At 46.3% G+C, this 11,290-nt stretch overlaps 1 protein-coding gene across 3 annotated transcripts in view; it reads left to right on the top strand.

The window, feature by feature from the left end:
• The first annotated feature begins 4,829 nt into the window (after nt 1–4,829).
• HACE1 (HECT domain and ankyrin repeat containing E3 ubiquitin protein ligase 1) overlaps nt 4,830–11,290 on the top strand; it is a 92,438-nt gene continuing 85,977 nt past the window's right edge. The window contains exons 1-2 of one of the 3 annotated variants that reach the window (XM_075923939.2): nt 4,830–5,051; nt 10,252–10,306. In XM_075923939.2, coding sequence (XP_075780054.1) covers nt 4,976–5,051; nt 10,252–10,306 — 131 coding nt within the window. In that variant the 5' untranslated portion in view covers nt 4,830–4,975. The remainder of the gene's footprint in view (nt 5,052–10,251; nt 10,307–11,290) is intronic. The other 2 variants (XM_075923937.2, XM_075923936.2) reach the window with 2 other exon arrangements.

The raw sequence follows: 11,290 nt of genomic DNA, 5'->3' as shown, positions 1-11,290 counted from the left end.
CAGAGCTGCTTTGCCCTGGGCTTCCTGGAATCAGCCGCTGATCAGTTTCAACAGCGGCTGACTTGGGAACACCTGGGGCAGAGCAGCTGGGATGCTGCTGGGTTGGTCCAGTAGCGCTGCACCTCGGCACTGTGGGACCAACCCGGCAGCCCCCCAACTGCTCTACCCCAGGCGTCGGCGAGAAAAGCCTGGTCTGCTGGGGTGGGGGCGCACTAGCTGCGCCTCCCCCCAGCAGACCAGGGAGACGCGGGCGGCGGGACCACCGAGACGCGCCGGTGTCCCACCGCCCACGTCCTCCACGGCTTTGCTCTGTGTCTCCATTTTGTGTATAGATGCGTTATTTTGAAATTAGATATTTTGAAATAACGCAGTAGTGTAGACATTCCCTGAAAGAATTGTGTTTGTTTACTTTAGAAAAAAAGAAGACTGAATTTCAAATATCTAAAAGGGTGTTACAAGGAGGAGGGAGAAAAATTGTTTTCCTTAACCTCTGATGATAGGACAAGAAGCAGTGGGCTTCAACTGCAGTAAGGGAAGGTTAGCTTAGGCATTAAGAAAAACTTCTTAACTGTCAGGGTGCTTATACACTGTAATAAATTGCCCAGAGAGGTTGTAAAATCTCCATCACTGGAGATATTTAAGAGTAGGTTGGCTAGACATCTACCAGAGATCATCTAGATGGTGCTTGGTCCTGCCATGGGGACAGAGGACTGGGCTTGATAATCTCTTAATGACCCTTCCAGTTCTAGTATTCTATAATTCATACAATTTTCACAAAAGGGGCAGCTGTGTTTTCTTCTTCTCCCCACTTTGGGGCTACGTCTACACTGGCCCCTTTTCCGGAAGGGGCATGTAAATTTCAGCAGTCGTCGTAGGGAAATCCGCGGGGGATTTAAATATCCCCCGCGGCATTTAAATAAAAATGTCCGCCGCTTTTTTCCGGCTTTTAAAAAAGCCGGAAAAGAGCGTCTAGACTGGCCCCGATCCTCCGGAAAAAGTGCCCTTTTCCGGAGGCTCTTATTCTTTGAAGTATACTTCTTTGAAGTAAGAATAAGAGCCTCCGGAAAAGGGCACTTTTTCCGGAGGATCGGGGCCAGTCTAGACGCTCTTTTCCGGCTTTTTTAAAAGCCGGAAAAAAGCGGCGGACATTTTTATTTAAATGCCGCGGGGGATATTTAAATCCCCCGCGGATTTCCCTACGACGACTGCTGAAATTTACATGCCCCTTCCGGAAAAGGGGGCAGTGTAGACGTAGCCTGGGTGTGTTTAGACTACTGGGTTTTTTCAAAAAAAGTGGTCTTTTTTCAAAAAAACTTCCTGTGTCTAGACTGCTCTTTCAAAAAAAGGCATTCTTGAATGCAAACAGGGCTTTTTCAAAAGAGAGCATCCAGACTGCCTGGGTGCTCTTTTTTGAAAAAGCGTCTGGCTTTTTCAAAAGAAGTGGTTGCAGTTTAGATGCTGTCTTTCGAAAGGGGCTTGTAGTCTAGACGTAGCCTTTGAGGTCAGCTCCCCTCCATCCCTCTCACTGTGCTGTTATCTACCCTACAACTCAAGTTACAACTGCTTGGGGGAGGAGATGGTGGTGGTGGTAGTACTGGTATAAAACTGCCCCCCTCCACCTGAAAGGTAGTGTAGGGAATGAGGAGTGAGTGAAAAGTCTGGAACTGCTTCTAATGCCTGGGAAGAGGGAAAAAATGACACAACTGGAACAGAGGTGAGGGCTGGGGAAAGCACAGAATTAATTGGCTTGTAGTTGGAAGGTGCAGTATTGATTGAGGGCAGGGAGTGGAGAGTTGGTATAGGAGGGATGCAAAATTGATGGCTGTGGGCAAATATTGGACAGGATGGACAATTAATTAATTAATTAGCAGTTTGGAGTTTTCTTTTATTTAAATGCATGTGATTTTGTACAAAGTAAATTTTTTTGACACAGGATGTTGGTAGGTACAAATGTTTTAGTGAAATGTGTAAGCAACAAAAGATGAATAGTTCAAAGATACCATTAATCTTTAATTGTCAATATTCTTATTTTAATCTGCATAGCTTTTATACTATTTCATCTTCAGAGGCTTTCCTGGCTGTACTGTTTTCCTTAAACAAAATACATACATGAAAGGAAGGGGCATCCATGGAAATTATATCGGATTTATGTTTTACAAAAAGCCAAATACAGGCAGTCCCCGGGTTACATACAAGATAGGGACTGTAGGTTTGTTCTTAAGTTGAATCTGTATGTAAGTTGGAACTGGCGTCCAGATTCAGCCGCTGCTGAAACTGACCGCCAGTTCTGACTTACATACAGATTCAACTTAAGAACCCCAAGTCAGCTGCTGCTGAAACTGATCAGCCGCTGATTCCAGGAAGCCTGGGGCAGAGCAACTCTGCCTCGGGCTTCCTGTAGTCAGCGCTGGTCAGTTTCAGCAACGGCTGACTTGGGGATGCCTGGGGCAGAGCAGCTGGGGTGCTGCTGGGTTGGTCCAGTAGTGCCCAGACCGGCGCTGCGGGACCAACCGGCAGTGCCCCAGCTGCTCTGCCCCAGGTGTCCTGATTCAGCCGCTGCTGAAACTGACCAGCAGCGGCTGAATCAGGACGCCTGGGGCAGAGCAGCTGGGGTGCTGCCGGGTTGGTCCAGTAGTGCCCAGACCGGCGCTGCGGGACCAACTGGCAGCGCCCCAGCTGCTCTGCCCCAGGGTCCACAACAAAAGCTGGTCTGCTGGGGGGGGGGGACACACTAGCTGCGCCCCCCCCCCCCAGCAGACCAGGGACACGGGGAGCAAAGCCGCAGCGGCAGGGTGCCTCGCCTCTGAGGCTTTGCTCTGGCGCGGGACCTGCTGCGGCTGTGGCTTTGCTCCCGGTGCCCCTGGTCTGCTGGGGACCGTCTCCAGCAGACCAGGGACACCGCGAGCAAACCCGCCGCGGCTGCGGCTTTGCTCCCGGTGCCCCTGGTCTGCTGGAGACGGTCCCCAGCAGACCAGGGGCACCGGGAGCAGCTTTTCTCGCCCCGGAGGTCGAGGTGGCGGACCGCTGCCTGCGAGCTCCGGGGCGAGAAAGCCCCGTTCGTAAGTGCGGATCCAACGTAAGTCGGATCCGTGTAAGTCGGGGACTGCCTGTAAATTCAAAATCCCAAACAGTTCCTTTTCTTCTGCAAAAAACCCTGTCACATGCAGTAGTGCCTGGGAGACAAGGAAAAGGGAAAAGACCGTTTTGTTATCTGTTCACTAATTATACCTTCAGCAAACTTTCTGACTGACTGACTGGGGTCACTGACCAGTTATGCTTTAGAAAAAATGTTAGCTAAAGACTTTGCATCACCAAAGTTATCATCCATTCCACATGTTAAATGAATGTCTCAGGTTCTAAACTCATGTAAAATGTGTTCTGATATATTCCTAAAATTGAAAAAAAAAAATCAGTGACAAATTTAACCTTTTATAGGATATACTGCAACTTAAATATCTGTGCCCGTCATGAAGCTTTTTTTATTTCTTTTATTGTGTGTTTTGAAGGTGAATACATAAAAGCTTTGAGCATAAATCCAGAATAAAAAGAGAGAAGCAATCACTTGAATTTGCAACTTAAAAAGCTTTAAAAATTAATAGTAATAGAAGTGTTGAATCTTCTATCCTACAACTTAATTTTGTTGCTGCTATAGCTACTGTAGAGTAGACCTGGCCTTATTTAACCTATTCATTACATTATTAGGGCAGCAAATTATGACACTCAACTGTCTTTAAAAAGGTAATGCAGACAATGCTGTTACTTACACCATCCCATTATCTGTCTGTCCCCATTCATGGTAGAAATGAGCAAGAGGTGACAACAAGTAATTGGCTAAAGCAAAACTGAGGTAAGATTCAGGGTAGGTCTACACTGCATGGCTATTTCAGGATACCAGAGGTACCCCAAAATAGCTACCCTGCATCTGCACACACCACCCATTATTTAAAAATATTTTTTTGAAATAACAGGTGCCCTATTTATAAGAACGGCCGTACTGGGTCAGACCAAAGGTCCATCTAGCCCAGTAACCTGTCTGCCGACAGTGGCCAGCAGCAGGTGCCCCAGAGGGGGTGGACCGAAGACAATGATCATGCAATTTGTCTCCTGCCATCCTTCTCCAGACTCTGACAAACAGAGGCCCGGGACACCATTTCTATCCCCTATTTCACCATCCAAGTAAACCTCGTTGCATGAGGGTTAAGGGATGGTTCAAAATAGTGCGTTATTTCAAAATTTGATGCTGTGTCGATGTGCCAAACTATTTCAAAATAGAGTGCAAATAAGATACACAATTTGAGTAGCACAAATTCAGTATTTTATGTCCAGTTTAGAGTGCAGTGTAGACACACCCTTAGATGCTATAGATTAACCACGCTCCTTGTCACCCTACAGCAGCAGCAATTGATGGTTTCCGCAAAGCCAGCACCATTTGCTCAGGGGAGGAATACAACACCCCAAATCACTGTGCATGGTTTGTGCAATTCTTCTTTGCTTGTGGAAGGGTTGCCAAAGGTGACAAATGATCAGCAAGCAGAAGGAGGGCAGAGGAGGTCTTTGCTGCATGCAGTGTTGTAGCAAAGGGGAATGTAACGGGTGCAGGTGCTAAGCCCCTGCACGGGACGCTTGCTCCCTTCCTCCGGCCTCCACAGACAAGGGGCAATAGCTGCCCCCTCCTCAGAGGCCTCAGCACCGAGCTCTCTCGTGACCCCTCCACGCGCACTAGTCCGGCTCCCACCCCCGCTCGCTCGCTGGTCTTGCCCCGCCCAGAGCTCCTAGTCCCGCCCCGGAGCGCTAGTAGCAAGGCGGCGGGCGGAGCGCCGCTGCGTGGAAGGGCAGCCGTTTCAAGGAGGCTCGCGCATGCGCCGGGGCTCTGGGGGCCGGTAGGCGTGTGAGCCTGCGCAGAGGTGGCCGCAACCGCCGCCGCGATGGGCTGAGGGTCCGCGGCAGTGGGCGAAGCGGAGCGGCCCCCCCCAGGATGGAGAGAGCCATGGAGCAGCTCAACCGCCTCACCAGGTCCCTGCGCCGCGCCCGCACCGTGGAGCTGCCCGAAGGTAGGAGGGGAGCGGTTGGGGGTGTCCGGCGTCCTCGCGGGGCGGCCCTGCCCGGCAGCCGAGTTGCGTGTCTCCTGCCGGGGCTCCCAGCCGCAAGTGGCCCGGGGGGGGGCAGCACGAAGTGGTTTCCATCAGATGCAGGGTTCACAGTTGGATTCCGTGGCTCTCCACGCCCCCCCCCCCTTCGGCGCGCTGTTCCCCCCCCTCGCCCCGCTTGTGGGTACCGCCATTTACAACTAAACCGCCCCGCCCCTCCCACGGCAGTGCCCTGCATTGCTGCGTGGGCGGGCAGGCACCCGCGGGCGTTGCCCTGCAGCGCCCCAGGCCGGAGCTCCGCTCGCCCCAGGGGTTGGCTCCTGGCGCACTGCCAGCAGCAAGGGCGGGCCTGGTGGCTGGGGAGCCTTTGCCAACTTGTTGCAAAACTTGGGAGGAGAGGTGCCACTTCCATCTTAGATCTAGGATTTGCTGCTACTAGGGACAAGTAGCTTGGGATGACGAGGTCGGGCCAGGGCAGCTGTCCAGGGAGACCTCCTGTCCATACAAGGCTGCTTTGGGGCATGGGAGGCCACTGGGATTCTCAAATGTGAGCTGCACCTAAAGTGCAGGTTAATTTAGCCACATTGCTCAGGGGCTTGTAAAAAGGTTTAGCTAAAACTGACATAAACCCTGAGGCAGACGCCACTTAGTGGACAGAAACATTCTTCTTTTGACCTAGCTAGCACCTCTGGAAGGGTTGGATTTATTACATCTGTTGGAAAAAAAATCCCTTTTCCTTGCTCACGCAAGTGTCTACATTGCAAGAGCTGCAGTGGCTAATCCAGTGAAAAGGGCGAAGATTTCCCCCCCCCCCCTCTGTTTTTTCTTCTTTGCCCTGCACCAAGACTCCTGGCTACTGTGTTAATCCTCTCTCATGTTTTTAGTTACTATGGTAATACAGATAAACAGAACTGAGGGGAAAGAGTTGGCCTCCAGCTTCTGAAAGGCAGTATTAAAAGCTGAGCAATCCTTATGGGCTTGTTCTAAATAGGAAGTTGACACAAAAATCACACCTTTAGTTACATCAGTTTGCTAAACGGGTGCAACTTTGACTGGACAATACAGTGGTACACTTTGTTCTATGTAGTGTTTTCTTAGCTGGTTTGATCCCAGGTTAAATTAAACTGATGCAATATCTGTGTTTAAGTAAGGCCTTATTTTCATTCTTCACCTGTTTGGGAAATCTGTGCAGAGGCGTGCAGACTTAGGAAGATAGTATCTGTTCGCATTTGGAAGGTAGTAATCTCCTATAACTTCATTTTTAAATGAAAACTTTAATTCTGCAGAAGCTAATGGGCTCCCTCACTTGGCAGAAAAAGACTTCAGCTCATCAGTAGAGTTCAGCGAATCTGAAGATATCCTCAACTCATCTTTGTGGATACAGACACAGATACAAATTTTGTATCTAGAACCCTGCAAATTTGTAGATATCCATTTTATATCAGTGGGTATCCAAATCCACGGATCTGCCTCTCACTTTTTCAGATATAGATACAAAATTTTGTGTCAGCATGGTGCTCTACTCATCAGTAAACAGGAGACAAATGTCTCTTTAAAGTAAACACTGTTTTAATGCAAGCCTTTACTTGCCTTTTTACTCTATGTTACTCCTTAATTAAAAAGCAGACATTGTGGGGCTTTTTCATTGCTTAATTTTGTTACAAAATATTCACACTTTACAGGTCAATCAGTGCTTTGTTTTTGACAGTGCTGCAAACTCCTGCTTTTGAGTCAAATTATGTTCTTTCATTTCCAGCATCATAATTAGTAATAATGGTTCTTCAGGGAAAGTCATATGATACTAGTACATACCCACAATCTTCAAAAGTAAACAAGTTCTGTTATGCAGAATGGAAGAGAATCCAGCTCATTCACTCATTGTTCACATATTCTTTGTCTTCAAGTGTGTATATCACTGCACAAGGCTGAATAAAAAGATTAGCTTGATGGACAAGGAAGAGTTGCATTGTAAGTTTCATTATTTTGTAACCAGGAGATTCAGTTATTCTATGCCAGTGATGTTGCCTAAAAGCACTGCTTTTAATTTAAGACTTAATTATTGATTTATCTAAATGGGTAACCAAGGTTGTGGCCCACCCTAAAGGAATTGCCAAGGAAAGTTGCAGCTAGCTAGCTTTCCAGTAAAAGGAGTAGGATAGAGTTTTGGGATCAAGAATAAGCAAGCAAGCAGTACCTCTTTGAAAATAGTAATATTTATTTAGAAGTGAGTGGTTACAAGAAGAAAATAGAGATAGAAATACATATAAAACAATGGAAGGTTAACAGTTAAATTAATGCCTTGCATGTTTAGGAGCTTCAGGGGGTAGCCGAGTTTGTCTGTTATAGGAAAAAAAACACAAATGGTCCGACAGCACTTCATAGACTAACAAAACATGTAGATGATACCAGTAAACATGTTGATGATGTTTACCATCTACATGTTTTGTTAGTCTATAAAGTGCTGCTGGATCTTTTGTTGTTGTTGTTTAGTTAAATGAATGGAGTGGAATAGCAAATTAAGGTGATGCAGTGTGATGATAATTGGAGTAGTGGCACAGCAAACATAACCAATGGAATGATAATATAACAATACTTTAATATGTATAAAATATAAATTATTACTACACACTAATACAACATATCCAGTAAGTTGTTCAATTTGTAGGGAAAAATTTCATTCAACCACATGACTTTAGCTTTATTAAAGGTAAAACTCACATTTGAGGATAAAGAGTAAAAAGGAAGACAAAGTATAAAGGACTAAGGATGTTAAATTTAGATTGCATCAACTATTTGATTAGTCTGATAAGAGCTCCTCCACCTCTGAAATGTAGCAAGAGTCCTGGAAGGGGCTCTTGTACATTTCAAAAGCAAAGCACCTGCTGGGAGAATGCAGCCTGCAGGGGACTGGAGCAGTCCTCTGCTGGCCCAATGCTCCCTGCTTTTGAAATGTACAGGAGCCTGATGCCAGCTTGAGTCCCTTGCTGGCCCTGTACTCTCTGCACGTGCTTGGGGCCAGCAAGAGACTGCTTTTAAGCTGGCTCCCCGCCCCTCCCCCCAGCACTGGCTTCTGCTTCCCCCTTGCTTCCTCTCTCTGATAGAGGCAGCAAGGTGGAGGGGAGAGTGATTAGTTGACTAGTCACTTGCAGACCTAACAAGGACTTTTTTGGCTCATGTATTTAGTTGTCTGCTGATGCTGTTGTCTGCAGTGATATGAGGTAAAGCAGCTCCTCAGGTGAGAGAGAAGCTTGTTTGGTAGCTGTTGCTGGGTTAAAAATGACATTAGCTGTACTATTCACGAAAGTGGTTGCTGTGGTGACTATAGAACTTTATGGTGGTGCTGCTGCTGAGAGAGAAGTGCTGTCTGTTTGCTGTTAACAGGGTTCTGCTTATCCTGTTGCCTGTTCCATAAGCTTTCTTTCTAAGGCTGTGTCTAGACTACATGCCTCTGTCATCAGAGGCATGTAGATTAGACACATAGACAAAGGCAAATGAAGCTGCGATTTAAATGATCGCGGCTTCATTTAAACTTACACGGCTGCCGCGCTGAGCCGACAAACAGTCCGCTCAGCGCGCTAGTCTGGACGCTCCCCTGCCGACATCAAAGCCCTTTGTCGGCAGCCCCGTTATTCCTCGTGGGATGAGGTTTACTGGGGCTGCCGACAAAGGGCTTTGATGTTGGCAGGGAAGCGTCCAGACTAGCGCGCTGAGCGGACAAACAGCTAATCAGCTGTTTGTCGGCTCAGCGCAGCAGCCATGTAAATTTAAATGAAGCCGCGATCATTTAAATCGCGGCTTCATTTGCCTTTGCCAAAACAACAAATCTACATGGCTTCGTCGACGGAGCCATGTAGTTTAGACTTATTCTAAGTGTCCTGCAGCTGCTTCTTTCTTTAAGGTCCCCAATCCCCTACAAGGTTTATCCTGCTGACTGTTACCCTTACATATGATTTGGTCAGCCAGGCTCAGTCAATCAGAGTTCAGCTTCTTTTGCAGCTGCTGTGCCAAGTCTTGCCTTGTCACAGGTATTTACATGTGACTAATAGCTCCTCTTCTAATCCTCCTTCTTAGGTCCCTTGTATTCCTATGGGCTACAGTGTATCTCTAAAATGTCTCCAGCTGACCTGTGGGTAACTCCTAGGTACTTTCTGTTTGTAGCCCATCAGAATAAATTGGGCTTCCAGTGTGTATCTAGGATTTTGCTGAATCAATCCCCTCTGGAAGTGATGCAACACCAGAAATGATGCAGGCCTGTCTCCCAATTGCATCATCCTTATTCATCCCTTTGGGATTCTTCAGCTGACCTGTGATGATGTAGCTAAATGGGAAAGGATACATTACATCATTTTAGAGCCTCCCATTACTGGATTTTCAGAATTAAACTACTACCTATTCCTGAAAATAACTACTGTTCTAACAAAAGGGTCCTGTCATCACTAACACTCTTGTTTCAAATTAAGCAAGTTACAATTTTGGTGATTTTTTTTTTTTAAACCCTTTTCTGTGTTTTTTCCTCAAATCTTCATTTAAGTGCTGCCAGGTAATTAAAATAAACATCCCTTGCTGCAATTTAGCTAGATAAATAGCAGATTTCTTTCTTTCTTTGTGCTGTACCTATTCTTTGATAAATAGGACTTTGTTTACTACTACTTCTTAAGGACTAGTTTTCCCCAAAATGTCACCAAACAAACCCTAAACCACCTTTTCTATGACTTTGTCTATGGATGGATGGACAGGCTGGCACATTTCTAAAATATATAATAAGATGTTTAATAACATCAGCAGTGCAACTATGGAAATAATATGCATATATGGAAAATCTGAGACTTCCTTCACTTTTAAATTAACTTGATACTGAGGCAATTCAGTATGAAAATTTAATAGCAATCTAAAGGATAAAAGGATAGACAAAAAATTAAAAATAGCAATATATGTTTTTTATAGAAAAATCAGTTTGCTTTCACCTGCAGTAAAGTCATTACTAGAGCCTAAAATAATCTTTTGAGATGTAGCTTTTCCTTTAGAATTGTTGAGAAATTTATTTCAGTGCAATCATCACACAGAGCAAATAGTTCAGTCACCTACAGTAATTTCTAAAAACAAACTATTGGATAAACTTGTACATACAATTTTATAGTAACAGAGTTATCTGATTTCTACACAGATAATGAAACTGCTGTTTACACACTAATGCCAATGGTTATGGCTGACCAGCACAGGTGAGTATTTTCTCCTATAGCTTTGTATGTAAATTACTACTTTTTAAATTACCTTATTTTTAAGGTTGCAACTAATTAGTCTGTGTAACATCTGTGTAAATGGTAGTAACAGTAATTAACCTCCATAGTAAGTCTACAATACTTTTAAGTGCACGGAAAGCAGCATATTTTAGTAGAGCTGTATTTGTTACAGTAGTGTTGATCATTACAGGATTTCTGTTGCTGAGCTGCCATATTGAGTCTCAGTATCTAGGTCTATTCCACATACTTTCTTTGGTATAACTACGCTGTTCAGTGGTATGGATTTTTCAGGTTCCTGGTCAATGTGATTATATTGTCCTTGGCTGACACAGATACTGCCTCTTGCGGAGGTGTTTTGGCTCAGAAAATTTTCTCCCGAATAGGGATGTAAGCGACTAGTCGAGTCAACTACTTGACTAATCGCATTCTCTCCCTTGCTGCCTCTATATCCGAAGCAGCAGGGAGGGAAGCAGGAGCTGGTGCTGGATGAGGGGGCAGCTTAAAAGCCAGTTCTGTCCCAACACTGTCTCCGTGGAGCCATCTCCCCTACCATGCTGTTGCTTCTATCAGAGGCATCAGCATGGCGGGGGGGCAGAGCAGGGGAGGGTGCTGTAAAGCAGCCTCTTCCCATGGCGGCCCCAAGCTTGCCGATAGCAGAGGCTGCTACTTACTTCGTGGAGCAGCCACTGGCCATGGGGGTCCCAGGGTGGATCTGGGACCCCTGTGGACAGGTGCTGCTTCGTGGCAGCAGCTCCTGTCTGTGACAGCCCAGGCTGGCTATGTACACAAGCTACTCTAACAGCAGCCCTGTGGAGAGGGGCTCTTGGACCTGGTGTGAGCTGGGACTGAGCAAGCCTGGCTCAGTCCCAGCTTGCGCCGGGTCTGGGAGCTACCTCCGCACTGGCTCTGCATTTTAAATGTAGTAAGTGATGGGACAGAGTGCCAACCCTTATTGACTAATTG

The sequence above is a fragment of the Pelodiscus sinensis genome, chromosome 3 (genome assembly GCF_052426305.1).
Source record: "Pelodiscus sinensis isolate ZL-2025 chromosome 3, ASM5242630v1, whole genome shotgun sequence".
In the NCBI taxonomy this organism is placed as follows: Eukaryota; Metazoa; Chordata; order Testudines; family Trionychidae; genus Pelodiscus; species Pelodiscus sinensis.
Note: the sequence above shows the minus strand (reverse complement) of the source record. Positions and strands in the feature narration are given on the sequence as shown.